General features: G+C 39.7%; 1 protein-coding gene across 7 annotated transcripts in view; it reads left to right on the top strand.

Annotated features, from left to right (window-relative positions):
• Positions 1 to 12,629, top strand: part of LOC110958051 (proprotein convertase subtilisin/kexin type 6-like) — an 81,131-nt gene extending 68,502 nt beyond the window's left edge. Inside the window, exons 17-21 of one of the 7 annotated variants that reach the window (XR_007938914.1) lie at positions 3,143 to 3,272; positions 3,575 to 3,687; positions 7,385 to 7,749; positions 7,898 to 8,180; positions 8,410 to 9,204. Coding sequence is in view for 1 of the 7 variants with exons in the window: in XM_022204347.2 (XP_022060039.1) it covers positions 3,143 to 3,272; positions 3,575 to 3,687; positions 12,225 to 12,322 (341 nt within the window). In the remaining 6 variants the exon portion in view is untranslated. Of the gene's footprint in view, positions 1 to 3,142; positions 3,273 to 3,574; positions 3,688 to 7,384; positions 8,181 to 8,409; positions 10,298 to 12,224 lie in introns of those variants that run through there. The other 6 variants (XR_007938915.1, XR_007938913.1, XR_007938912.1 and 3 more) reach the window with 6 other exon arrangements.
• Positions 12,630 to 13,869: the final 1,240 nt, after the last annotated feature.

The following is a 13,869-nucleotide window of genomic DNA, read 5'->3' as shown; positions in this document are numbered from 1 at the left end:
ACCCTCTCACTTTTAAGATCAGGCTTAAAGTCTTCCTTTTTCACAAATCTTATAGTTAGGGCTGATTTGAGTGACCCTGAGGGAGTTAGTTGGAGTCTGCATGTATGGGGCATAACTGACTTCTTCTTCGACGTCCCTTAGTTATGCCCCTAGCTATGCTGCTATAGGCCTAGGCTGCTGGGGGACCTCTCTCGATGCACTGAGTCCTACTCTCATTACCTATGTATTTACTATATATCCCATAATTTCATTTCATTCACTTCCTGTCCCCCTGTGTCCTTTCTCCTGAGTGTCCCTGGTCCCAGAGTTGGATGCTTCTGATTTGTTGTTGCTGTCCCACCAACTGGCTTAGTCTCCATTATGTCCACTGTGGGATGCTGCTGCTGTCTTTCCTCCAGCCCACTGCTTCCAGCTACCCATTTCCACCAGTCTACTCTGCATTACATCTGATACTACTATACTTGATATGCTCATCTACACACTGTTTGCATCTTGCTACGACTTATATATGCAGTATATTAAATGCCAGAGCCTTACACCATAACACTAAACTTAGGAATCAATTTCATTGTTGCCGTGTACTTTTAGTGTATCCTCTATGTTACTCTTATCATGCATGTATTCAATTGTGTGTTCTGTTTCCTTGTCCCCCACCCCACCTCTTCTTCCATCCCGATCCCCCATCCTTTCTACCTCTTCTGTCCCTCTCAACTGCTCAAGGTTTCTTCCCGTTAGAAGGGAGTTTTTTCTTGCCACTGTCACCTTAGAGCTTGCTCTGGGGGTTCAGACATATAGGTTCTGTGAAGCGTCTTTAGGCAATCTGAATTGTAATTGGCGCTATAAAAAGAACATTGTAATTGAAATTGAGTTTAATGTGCTTTTTTGCCACACAGTTATGTTTACTTTTACCACACATTTAAATACTCGGTTGTTCTATTTCAAGGTGCTGTTGTTAGTTCAGGACAGATTTCACATCAACCACCTGAAGCTGCTTGTGGTTTTCGTACCTCTGCAGTATTTTTGCTGGGGTCTAAAATATCAGCATGCTCTGATCAGGACAGACAATTCAGCTGTGTTTTTCACAGACATATGGGTTCTGTAAAGCGCCTTCAGACAATTTGAATTGTAATTGGTGCTACATAAAGAAAATTGAATTTATTCTATTGAATTGTTTGGTTTTTTTTATTAAACAGGCATTGAGAAACCATTCACTTGCCCTGTTAAAACTGTCTCACTATGTTCTAGTGGTGCAGTATTCATTTCTTGTCTATCAGAGTCATCCATGCATCTGGTCAACTAATCCAGGGTGCAGACCTTCTCTCCAGAACCCCTAGTGTAGCAAGTATTATATTAACACCTGGTTGTACAGTTTAACTAAATAATGCATTAACACAAGAATTGGACTACTGCTCAGTGTACAGTGAATATTTACATTAAAGATGCATGCACAAATTCCAGATGTTCAACTTAAAATGAACAAACCAAAACCCAAAGTCCTTTTGTTGTAGTTTTCCGGTTACGCACGACAGTCCATTTATGTATCGCAAAATGTTCATTAATTGTTATTGGGTTTCGGGGGTTATGGAGAAGCGCAATTGTCCAAGGGAAAGTGAATAGTGGAGCGGGGCAAACGGAAGGTGAGTAAGTGTAGGGAGACAGCAGGCTGCACCAGCCTCCTACCCGACAGATGTTACAGAGACGGACTGAGGGTTCTTCTGGCTCCTGGCCGTGGATCAATAGCTCGCCATCGAATTAACCCATAAAGGGTAAGGTACCTGGCCAATTCCAATGATCAGATTAGCACAAAATGGCATTTGGTTCCACCAATCCTCACGTCCCAGAGTACAGCTCTGTACAGCTGCTTCCTCAGCTCCTCTCCCCACACAACTGACTGGAGAGGAAGTGAGGTAGCATACATATTCCCTCCAAAACATGGGATTGGCTGGAGAAGCCAGGTGATCAATCAGGTGAATGTGATACATTCAGGGACTTGAAGAAGGGTGGGAATTTTTAACAAATAAAAGTGTGTTTAAACCAGGGTTACACTAGCAAGAGAAGAGATTGCACCCACAGGTGGTATCTCACATATTGAAATGGTTCAGCAGCGCAGAAGTGGATCTCTTTGCCTCCAGTGTAAAAGTCACTGCCCGCTGCTCGTTTCGATAACAGACCAGAACTCACCACTTTGCATGAATGTGTTTACCTATCCATGGCCCAACACACTCCTATATGCATTTGCCATGGGCTCTTTTTAAAGGGGTACTTGTGAGTGATATCTGTGCTGCAACCTGCTGGTCATCTTTGCACACCTTTGTTCAGTTTTATCATGGATCGTCGGTATGACAGCTCACTCTGTCCTTTCTGCTGGGTCCACTATGCACTAGAGTGCTGCAGGTTAGACATCCTTTGGTGGTTGCTCTGCCGGGAGTGCATACATGTCCCATAATATATATGTAAACCAAGTGAATATACTGAAAGGGGAGGAAAATGTATTTCTATAACTTTCGTGTTCCCTGAAGAAGAGGGACAAGGTACAACAACTGGTTGTCCTGCTGAGAGATGGCTGATGATAAGTGCTTTTATATAAAGGCAGGACCTCACACGTCATCACAGATCATCTGCTTTAAAGGCGTGATAAGAGGTGTCTTCAGTCAGGCCACATGAGGGCATGATATCTCATATAACTCAATAACTTGAGTGATCACAGCATCTTTCCTCTGGGACAGAAAAATGAAGATCTTTGGACTAAAACAGATGTTTGAGGAACTTCTGATCCACGTTTTAGATCAAACAGCTGATCGATGAATCCAGAGGATAAAAACACACAGAGTTAAAAACGAGAAGAGGTGTCACAGATCCATTTAACCTTCAGATAAATAACTGATCAGATCAATAACTGATCACATAAATAACTAATCAGCTCCATTAAACCTTCATATCAATAACCAATCAGATCCATTAAACATTCAGATCAATCACTGATAAGATCAATCAATGATCATATCCAATAAATCTTTAGATCAATAACTGATCAGATCAATAACTGATCAGATGGACTGATGCTTTGTCCCTGATTCACCTCCTTCAGAGAATAGAAGTTATAGATATAACATTTTGTTTTGATCTTGTCTGTGTTTCCCAGGGCCAGGTAAGGAGGAGTGCATCCAGTGTGCTGAGGGTTACCTGCAACAGGAGTGGAGGTGTGTGCAGGACTGCACTCCTGGATATTTCTCTGGAGAGGCAGCAGGGCTCCCTCATAAGATGTGCCACAGGTTGCTAATTTCTTTTAAAATGCTTTAATTTGCTTAACTTCTACTGTCAAATCTGCATCTTGGATGCCCTGTCTTAGGTACATTATAAATGCAAAACAGACATTTTCTGATGTCTGGTGCAAAGTTAGATTAATACAACAGCTTCACTTCAAATTTTATTTCAAAGTAAAATTAATGATAATTTAGTTGCTTGAGCAAAGGTTTTTCTCTTTGTATAACAAAAATAAATCAAATATGTCTTTGCTAAGGATGTGATAATTTCAGTTCAGGTCTGCAGGTTTCCTGTAACTCTGTGTGTTCAGGTGTGAAGAAAACTGTCTGAGTTGCAGTGGTCCTGGAACAACATGCACCAAATGCAAAGCAGGGTACAGTCTCATCAGCAGGACTTGCATAGCGAATGCATCCTGTAATAATGGTAAGTCTCAAGTTAGAAATCACATAAGCTTCATTCACAAATGTTCTTGTTTGATGTAGTGAGCTTCTTCTGCAGCAGGATTTCAGTTCTTAGAAAAGAGCAGCTGTGAACGATCTCCAGGAGGCTTGTATCTTCTCCATAACTAAGTGCAAAGAATTTACTTCTCTGTATTTTTGACTGGAAACAACAGCTCTCACATACTCCTTTCAAGACATGCACTCTGTTCTGTTAATCTGACACTAACTGAATGATTTGGCTGCACTATGGCCACTCATCTGGTTGGACCTAGTAAGATTTCTGTCACTTTCAACACAGCACAAGTCAAAACTTACCATCATAATAACAAATAGGCATTCACAGGCAGCACTATTATGAGTTGTGTAAAGCCATTTAAGAAATATTTTTTCCACATTTTAGCAGCAATATTTATCCACGACATCACAGAAACATTCATTCATTTCAAGTTGCAGAAATAACGTTGGTGTCTGTGAGCAGCCAGCTGTGAATAGGGACCGCCTGCAAATTGCAAAACTGCAACAGTGAAGAGAGACACAAATATTCGATAAGTTCACTCTGATACACTGTACTGTCACCAGAATCACTGCAGCGTTCAACTGGCTCCAGTTGACATCAGTGTTATTCCTGCAGTTTGAAAGACAGCTACTTTTGATAAAACTGGACTTGTAGCACATTGTCAGCCTTACAACGATGGGAAAGAGGCATTATTTATGTTTTGACAACCTATATCTAAAGAGTTACTGATGCCAGAAGTCTGAATCTGTGAATGTCTTTTCAGTTTTACTGAACTGTGGCCCCGAGGAGTCGTGGTGGGCGTTGTAGGCGCCATTTTGCAGTCCTATGATAATTTAAGAAAAGATCATCTGTGGTATTGAAATGCAGAATTTTCTAAAGTGAGATGGTTAAATTGTTCGACTTAATTATGATCCTGTTAGGCTTCCGTAGGCTTGTAAATGCAGCCACGAAGAAGAATGTGCGGAAGTGGTTGTGTTGTTGTGGCAGAAAACGAGTGAGAGCTGAGCAATACAGTAGTTTTACCGTCGCCGTCGTCATCGCCGTCGTCGTCATTATTATCATTGTCACCATTATATTCGTTTTGAGATGATGTGGTTAAATAAAACGCGTAAAACAAACTCTCTTCCCTCGTTTATGAAGTGGTTATGTCAACAAGAAGCTGAAGAGAATTAAAGATCGAGACTACAGAACTTCAAGAAGCTACAGAACTAAAGATAACCAGTACAGGCGCCCTTTATTTTTGTTTCTGAAAGGTGGCAACCCTAATAAAACAAACAAAAGCGAAGGGCGTTTCAGGGAGTTCCGAGCCACTGTGTCCATGTGCACTGCCACATTGTCAAAACCTACACACAATATTTGTCATTCACACAAGGCTAGTCAAGACACCAAGTGATGTAGAATGCAAAATAATTCAACACAAGAATAAATCCAAAGTATTAGCACCACATCAAAAGTTCAAATAACTAACAACTCAGTTTATTAATGATTTCTTAAACATTAAAACTGAAAGCTCAGGACTCAACCAAAGGGCAGCTCTGATATGACAAAAATATTAAAATGCAGCTGAAAAACTGTTACTCTGTGTAAAGAAATGTTCACAGCTGCTGTTAGATATTGATCAGCCCTTTCTCTGTGAGGTATAAATTATAGTTTAACCTAATTAATTAAGTTACTTCTGTTGCTATGCGTAAATACACATAATTCTCTCTTTGGTTTCACTCATTGACCCTAATGCTGTACGTTCACAGCAAAAACTCCAAATCTTTCCAAGTCTATTTGTCTTATTTTTAGTCAAAATGTCTCATCCCACTTGATTTAAGATGAATTCCCTTAACAAGAGACATTTCAGTAAGATAGAGGGACTTGTTGTAAGACTGCATCTTCAATATCTTGTTAAATCAAGCAATCTTGAAATTATCTGGTTTTGAATTGTATTTTACAAGAAAACTCAAAAACAGTTTAAACCAGGTCAATTTGACCCGCAGGACAACACGAGGGTTAAAGTATAAAAATGTGGAAAAATAGACATTTTCACAGTGAAAACTTCCACATTTTCAATTTTTTTGGAAAATTTTTGAACATTTTTTTAGTAGAAAAAAGAAATGTTAAAAAAAATTTCTTTAAGAACATTCAGAAGAAAATCTGATTTTTTTCTGAATTTTTTTCCCCCGAATGTTCCTAAAGAAAATATTAGAAGTTTTACTATTAGAAGTTTTACTATCTAAAGTGACTATGGAGTCACTTTAGATATTTTTAGAATTTTTTTGGAAGACTTTTATTATTTTTTTTGAAAATACTTACATTTTTTAGATTTTTTTATTTTTCAATTTTATTTCTTGCCAAATTTGGGATTTTTTTTTAAATCAAACTTTTAAGGGAAACTTTTAAAGAATTTTCTTTGTAAAGATTTTGCAATTTTTTCTCAATTTGAGGAATTTTTTTTTTTTTTTTTCAGACAAAGGAACAATATTTTTTGGTGCCTTAAATGAAGACAACAGGAGGGTTAAGACAGCCAAGCTTGACAATCTTGGTAAAATATAGCTTAAAACTAGACCAGCCCTCAGTAGATGGCAGAACCACGCCCAGACCTCTAACTCCACAACTGAGCAGGGAACCTTAGACCGATCTTCAGTGCCAAGTTTGATTATCCTGACTTCAGCAGTTGCAGAGATATCTGAACACATACATACTTACCCAGCCAGCCAGATACCGAAGCAAATGCAGTAACCCCGCTGATGTGTACGTCAGTCGTGGTTAATAAGTTTTCCCTGCTAATTGTAAGATCTCAATATTCTAAATATATCTTATTTCAAGAAATCTTCCCAAGCCATTTTTCACTTGCTCCTTGGGGCGGCATGGCTCAGTGGGTAGAGTGGCTGTCTTGCAACTGAAGGGTTGCCGATTCAATCCTCGGTCTGTCGTGCTCATGTTGAGGTGTCCCTGAACAAGACACCGAATCCCTAATTGCTGATGGGTTGCGGTTAGCGCCTTGCATGGCAGCTTCCGCTGTTTATGCGAATGGGTGAATGTGACGTATTATGTAAAGTGCTTTGGGTACCTTGCAGGTATAGTAAAGCGCTATATAAATACAGACCATTTCTATTGGCAGATTTTTTTCACTTAGTTCCAGGTAAATGTTCTTTTAAATAAGGTTTTTGTTTGTTTTGAGAGAGGTATTTTTCCAGTGTTTGTAATAAACTATGCAGAAAAAGTCCTAAACAGCTGAAAACTAGACTGTTTAGGACTTTGATGTCTGACAGCTCTCCTGCCTAAACTGAGCTAGGTCACATTCTGACTTCCATGTTCTCTCTGCAGTCTTTTATAATTACAAGACTTTAGTTAAATTACAAATTTTCACAATTGCTAAAACACTAAACCCCATTCTCTGAACCAAATTCTCAGTGGCCTAAACTCATTTTTCGAATCAAACACTCTTTTGGCGAAAATTTAAACACTGTTCAGGTCCTATGTTCAATTTGCAAAACTCATCTGCTCTTTTTTGCAAAACCTTAGACACATTCTCAGTCACTAAACACATTTCACAACATTTTTGCAAAATTGTAATCACTGGCAGCAAAATGTGAACACAACTCCAACACAGCTGTCATCTTTTTACACCCAACAACTCAAAATTGAACACACATGTCTCTAATGATGTGATCAGACCAAGTGGGAAGGATAAAGGCCAGTTCAGAGTGCACAGGTGGCACATGTGCTTCCATGGACAATGGATGGAAACATACAAAGAGGCAGAGGAGTTCGCGTGAGAGGTGGTGGACGAGGAGGAAGAGGCAGAGGAAGAGGACGAGGACGAGGAAGAGGAAGAGGAAGAGGAAGGGGAAGGGGAAGGGGAAGGGGAAGGGGAAGGGGAAGACCTAGAACAGTCATCACGGATGAAATTCGGGCAACTATTGTCCACCATGTCCTGGTTCATGGGATGACAATGAGAGAAGCAGGACAAAGAGTCCAACCCAATTTGAGCAGGTTCTCTGTCGCAGGCATCATCAGGACATTCAGAGAAGACAACAGGTAATTGTGTCTTCGACATACATGTATTTAATGTATATGTTTTTGACATCAAGAATACTACAGTACTTTACTGTAAGTACTGTAATGCTCATTACAATACTGTTTTTACTGGCTGGATATGTTTGTAAGTGCATTTTACTCTTTGTAGAATGGAAAGACGACCACAGGAGGGAGGAAGGCCTTCTATGTTCTCCCAACAGCTAGAAAGACTCATTGTTGACATGGTCCTTCAACATAATGCCATCCGACTCTGGGATATCCAGCAGAGAGTGATTGAAGACCATGTCAACTTTGATGGAATCGATAGTGTGTCTGTGTCAACTATTGCTCGTGTCCTCCAACGAAACAGACTCGGCATGAAACAATAGTACAGGGTACCCTTTGAGCGCAACTCTGCAAGAGTCAAAGATTTAAGATCTCAGTATGTGCAGGTAAGTGTAACCTACACACACTTTCCGCACTGATGCTTTCAGTACAACTCTCTGCTCAGAGGCCGGCTGTTACTGTAGGCTAGTAGTTGCAGTTGCTCCTTTTACAGTACTGTAAACTATGTTGTATGTAAATCTGGAGTGCCTACTGTAAATACACTATTGAAGTAGTCTGTCTTTCTGTATTACTTACTCTACTAAACTACTTTTTTTTTTTTATCTGTTTTTATAGAGTGTTTGAACTGCATTCCATGGAAAGGCGCCATGAATACATTTTCATAGATGAAGCAGGTTTCAATCTGGCAAAAAGGAGGCAGAGAGGCAGGAACATAATTGGTCAACGTGCCATTGTGGAAGTACCTGGCCAGCATGCTGGCAATATCACCCTTTGTGCAGCCATAAGTAACTGGGGGGTTCTCCACCGTCATGCAACCTGGGGCCATACAACACTGAACATCTCCTGGCATTTCTAGGTGGTCTACAGAATGTTATGACTGAACGTGAGCAGCAGAATCAGCAAGAAGTGCATCCTATATATGTCATAGTTTGGGACAATGTGAGGTTTCACCGTGCTGTCCTGATTCGTGAGTGGTTCACTAACAACCAGCGCTTCATCAAGGTTTTCCTTCCACCCTACAGCCCCTTCCTGAATCCAATAGAGGAGTTTTTCTCTGCATGGTGGTGGAAGGTCTATGATTAACAGCCCTACACCAGGGAAAATTTATTGGAGGCAATGGAACAGGCCTGTGATGAGATAACTGCAGAGTCTTGTCAAGGCTGGGTTCGGCACACCAGAGGGTTCTTCCCCCCCGTTGTTTGGCAAGGGAAATAATTGCCTGCGACGTCGATGAAGTCCTCTGGCCAGACCCTGCACAAAGACAAGATGTTGGAGACTGAATCTCCATGACCGTGACTGTGCAGTAGTGTGCTTTTGTTTTGTATTTATTTTTTTGTTATGAAAGTGAATTTAGATATCACTTTGACTTCGATGATTTTTAAAAAAAAATTTGATAAATGCATTTACAGTAAAATAAACATTTTCTGTTCACTACATGGACTGCGTGCTGTGTCCAAAGTTATTTCATGTCGTGTCTAATGAATGATCTGAGGTGAACATGTTTTTACTTGCTGTGTGTAAGATCTGAACACACAGTTTGGTTTTGAACACAGGAGAACTGGTTTTGATGTGATAGTATGATTTTTGACAGAAAAGTTTGAGGTTTTGTGAATGTAGTTTGAATTTTTGGATTTGTGTTTAAGGTTTTGAGAAAATGGGTAGAGGTTTCAAGAGGTGTGTTTTAGCAATTGTGAAAAACTGTAAAGGAATTGTGTCCAGTGTGTCCATGTCTCTCTCTCTTTGGAGATGCACACATAGATCCTGCTGCTGTCTGATGCTGCAGGTATTAAACAAATTATGAGGCAATAGTGACAAGCAGCTGGAAGAAACTGACTTCAGGTCCTCTTACAGTTTTTCTTGATTGCTAAGACACATTCCTGGAAAGCTGCTCTCCTTTTCCCTAAACTGTGAACCCAAACCCAATTTTGAAGCTACATTCACAAAACCTCTGACTCTTCTTGCAAAACCAAACTTTCACCCCAAAAACAGTTCAATATGTGCTCAAAACTGAACTAAGCTGTCAAATCATGCCTCAAGTCAATCGAAATTAAATACTCTGAGTAGTGACTAAACACTACATAGAAAAAAGAAAACACAATGCTCAGGACATGAGGCGGTAGAAATAAATGTTTATTTAGGCTAAATGCATGTTACAAAACAAAATACCTGGGCAATTGTAACACTTGTACATAGAAAAAATAATTTGCAAAAAAACAAATCCTGTGCATTTACATGTAGCACTTTTACATAAAAATAAAGCACACAAATGTACAAAGAAAAGAAGTACATTACTCTGCCACAGCATCATTTCTTCGTACTGGGTCAGGCCACAGGACTGCCTCTACATCACAGGCCACATTTCTCTGGCCAGGCAACGGGGAAAAAACCCTGGCATGCCGTATCCATGCTCCTCTTTTTAGATTTCTATCCATTGTAGTGCCTCACAAACCAGTGCTTTGGCTTATATGTATCCTCACATCATTAGCCACAAGTGTGATCAATTTTGAGTTGTTGTGTTCAACCGGTGACGCCTGAGCTTTAACTGTGTTTGACTTTTGCCACCTGTGCTTACCATTGCACATCACAATGACAATGTGTTGACAAGATGTGTCTAAACAGGTGAAAAGTGCTTATGGTTTTGCCAAAAGAGTGACTGGTTCGATAAGTGGGTTCAGGCAACTGAGAATTTGGTTCAGACAATGGAGTTTAGTGTTTTAGCAATTGAGAAAAACTGTGTGGAAAAACACCATTCATTAATGGTGAGTGTTGGTAATCTTTAAGCTATTTTTTTTTCTGTTTAATTACAGTAAGCTTTTATTATTATGGACATTCCATTCCATTGCCTAATGGATTTGAAATTGTAAAGCAAAGTTTTTGAAAAAGATATTTTCAGACTTTTTTCATAGACTGTATCAAATGTCTCTGATGTTTTGGACAAACATTGGTGCTGAAATGTGTAAAAAATCCTTCAAACCACTTCACACAAATCAAAATACCAATGCTTGTGTGTCTATCCATTAATGTGACGGCTTAATTCAAGCTTGTGCTGTGTTGAAAGTGACACAGAAATCTTACTAGGTCTGATGGTACGTGTTCGCAGGATCCATCATTTTGACCCTTTCCATTGATTGTCTATGTGAAACGCCCGACATTGCATTCTGGTAGCGTCGCCTGCGAGCTGCCTGCAGCTCATTTGCATAAAGTAGCCTAGTCCTCAACTTTTTACAAATGAACAGGTCGAGTGGAGGTCTGACGCCTCACAAAACTTTTGTAAAAACTCTCAACTAGCCATTGTTGAATCACAATAAGGACAGATTCAGCAACTGCATTATTTCTCGCCCCAGATTTTTTCAGAAATACTTTTCGCTGAACTGTTTTCGTAATGAACAAGAAAGTTTGCCATGTTGGTTTGATGCCTTGACAGGACTGAACATTACAGTTAGTAAAGGATTTAACAGATGAAAACAGCTTTAAGTGGTGCACACTGTAAGCTCTAATTTGGCTCTGCTGGTTTAGCTTTGTCAGTGGCGTGGTGGTTAGCACTTTTGCCTTGCAGCAAGAAGATCCCCGGTTCAAACATACAGTCTATGAGCATGCAGTATATCTTGTCACTGGAAGTAGTTTGCACTGTTCAAACATACAAATGTTACCTTCCTCAGTTAATTCTTTCAAAAACTTTATGTTGTGAAAAACTGTGATTTGGAAATTTGTGTTTCTTGTGCTTTAACTTTTCATTTTGTAAATATGTTACCAGAATTTGCACATTACATTTTTGCCTGTCTGATCACATCATTTCTCAAAAATAAATCGGACATTACAATCAAACAGTTACTCAGTGCTTGAGTAGTCTTTTCACCAAATACTTTTTTACTCTTGAGTAATTTTTTGGATGACTACTTTTTACTTCTACTTGAGTGATATTATTTTGAAGCAACATTACTCTTACTTGAGAACAATTTTTGGCTACTCTACCCACCTCTGCCTGCTAGTGACATGCCTATCAAGCGTGGGATATTGGGAAACATGACGGTTGCTTTACCTTCAATAGAAACCAATCCTGTACAGGCACTGGACCAACATGGTGGCTTGATTTTTTTTAAACTGTCTTTACCTATTCTGGTCCTCATAGGTGAAATACGCTTCAGGACTTTCTTTGGGTAGACACATTTTTAGCCTTAAAGCAGTTAAAGCTTCTTTTGAAGATGTTTTGTCTGCTCTGTCCTTGTGTAATCTACATGTTGAATATACATTTTTGTACTTATTTACTTTTCCTCACTAGGTGCTCTCAGGACACCATTATAAATAAGAATCTGTTCTCAGTTGTGTTTGTGTGGTTAAATAAAGGATCTCATTCAATCAATAAAGCAGACTGGAGTCTAAAGTCTGTATATTGATAAGGTGATTGTCTCCTGCTCTGTTTTGTCTGTCAGCTGATGAGGTGTTCTGTGAGATGGTGAAGTCCAACCGTCTCTGTGAGAAGAAATTTTATCGTCAGTTCTGCTGTCATACCTGTCTGATGAATGGATGAGATGCCACCTGCCTATATCTCTTTCTGTCTTATTCTCAATCAGTGGAGAAGATATCTGCTTAAGTGTTATAGTTAAGCCACACTTAATTAATTACTGTTTTTCATCATAACAAGACGTTCAGCATTTTACAAAATGTTATTCTAATTGAAGTGAAGCTCTCCAACTGTTTTGCTGTAAGTTGTTGACAGCAAATGTGATGTTCATGGATCATTTTTGGAAACTGTAGTATGCGGAGTGTTCAAGTATTACCCAAAGTGGAATATTTGGCGCTGAACATGGTTTAAAATAAAGTTTTTCTTTTAAAAAGAAAGCATTACTGTTGTTTCCATGAGTGCTGTGTCACAGGAGGTTTTCTACATTAACATTTCCTGTTGCAGATGCATCCATCTATCCATTCTCTATACACTGCTTTATCCTCACTAGGGTCACAGGTCGCCAGTCTGTCACAGGGCTACATATACAGACAAACAATCACACTCACATTCATACCTATGGGCAATTTAGAGTCATCAATTAACCTCAGCATATTTTTGGACTGTGGGAGGAAGCCGGAGTGCCTGGAGAAAACCCACGCATGCACAGGGAGAACATGCAAACTCCATGTAGAAAGATCCCAGGCCCACCCCGGGATTTGAACCGGAGATCTTCTTGCTGCAAGACGAAAGTGCTAACCACTACTCCACTCTGCAGCCCTGTCGCAGATGCAATGATGCAAATATAATCTTTGACTGTGGCAAAAGGATTTGTGCTGTAACCTGACATGTACAGCCATGGCCATAAGTTTGGACACAAGTACCATGACGCTTGTGAATCTTAGAAAATACCACAAATTGTCACTTACAATATAAATACCAGTCATAGCCATCAACCAAAATGAATATTTGGTCCTCAGACCATTCATCTGTTAAGCTAACTCTGCAAACAAGCCCTGCTGATCAGAAAACCTACATCGAGGCAGGTGATTATATATTAATCAGCCGGTCGATAAAATCAGTCGATTCTATTCTTAGATTCTCATAAAAAAGTGAATGCTGTTAAGTGTCAGAGTTGCGCAGAATGATGTCCTATTGCCATTTGTCCAATACATGGAGCTCTGATTACAAACAATCTTCAGCAACATACAGGAGTAAGCTACAGCCAGGCAACATTACAGGAGTGGGCTGAGCTGACAGGCAAGTTTATAACGACACTGTGAAATTAACAATGACTCAACATGTCACCTGTTTCAGTTTAACTCTCTTTTCCATGTGTCATGACGAGTGACGCGTGCTTCGTTGCGTTGGTGAATGCTTTTCATTTATGTTACATTGCTGACGTTGTGCTAACCTAGCTTATGTTACTCCCTGTCTGTTTATGTTAGCAATAACATCGCTGTAGTTATGCCAACCTAGCATAGTGCTAGCTAACAGCTTACAAGCCAGTAAGTAACTGCACAAATAACGTAAGTGTCCAAATATTGAGAGTACAGAACGACTGTTCATTACTCCGTCAGCTGCATATTGAAGAGCATTTAAGGAGGAGCTATGTGAAGACAGAGGGGAGGGGT

Source organism: Acanthochromis polyacanthus, chromosome 2 (genome assembly GCF_021347895.1).
Source record: "Acanthochromis polyacanthus isolate Apoly-LR-REF ecotype Palm Island chromosome 2, KAUST_Apoly_ChrSc, whole genome shotgun sequence".
Taxonomy (NCBI): domain Eukaryota; kingdom Metazoa; phylum Chordata; class Actinopteri; family Pomacentridae; genus Acanthochromis; species Acanthochromis polyacanthus.
Note: the sequence above shows the minus strand (reverse complement) of the source record. Positions and strands in the feature narration are given on the sequence as shown.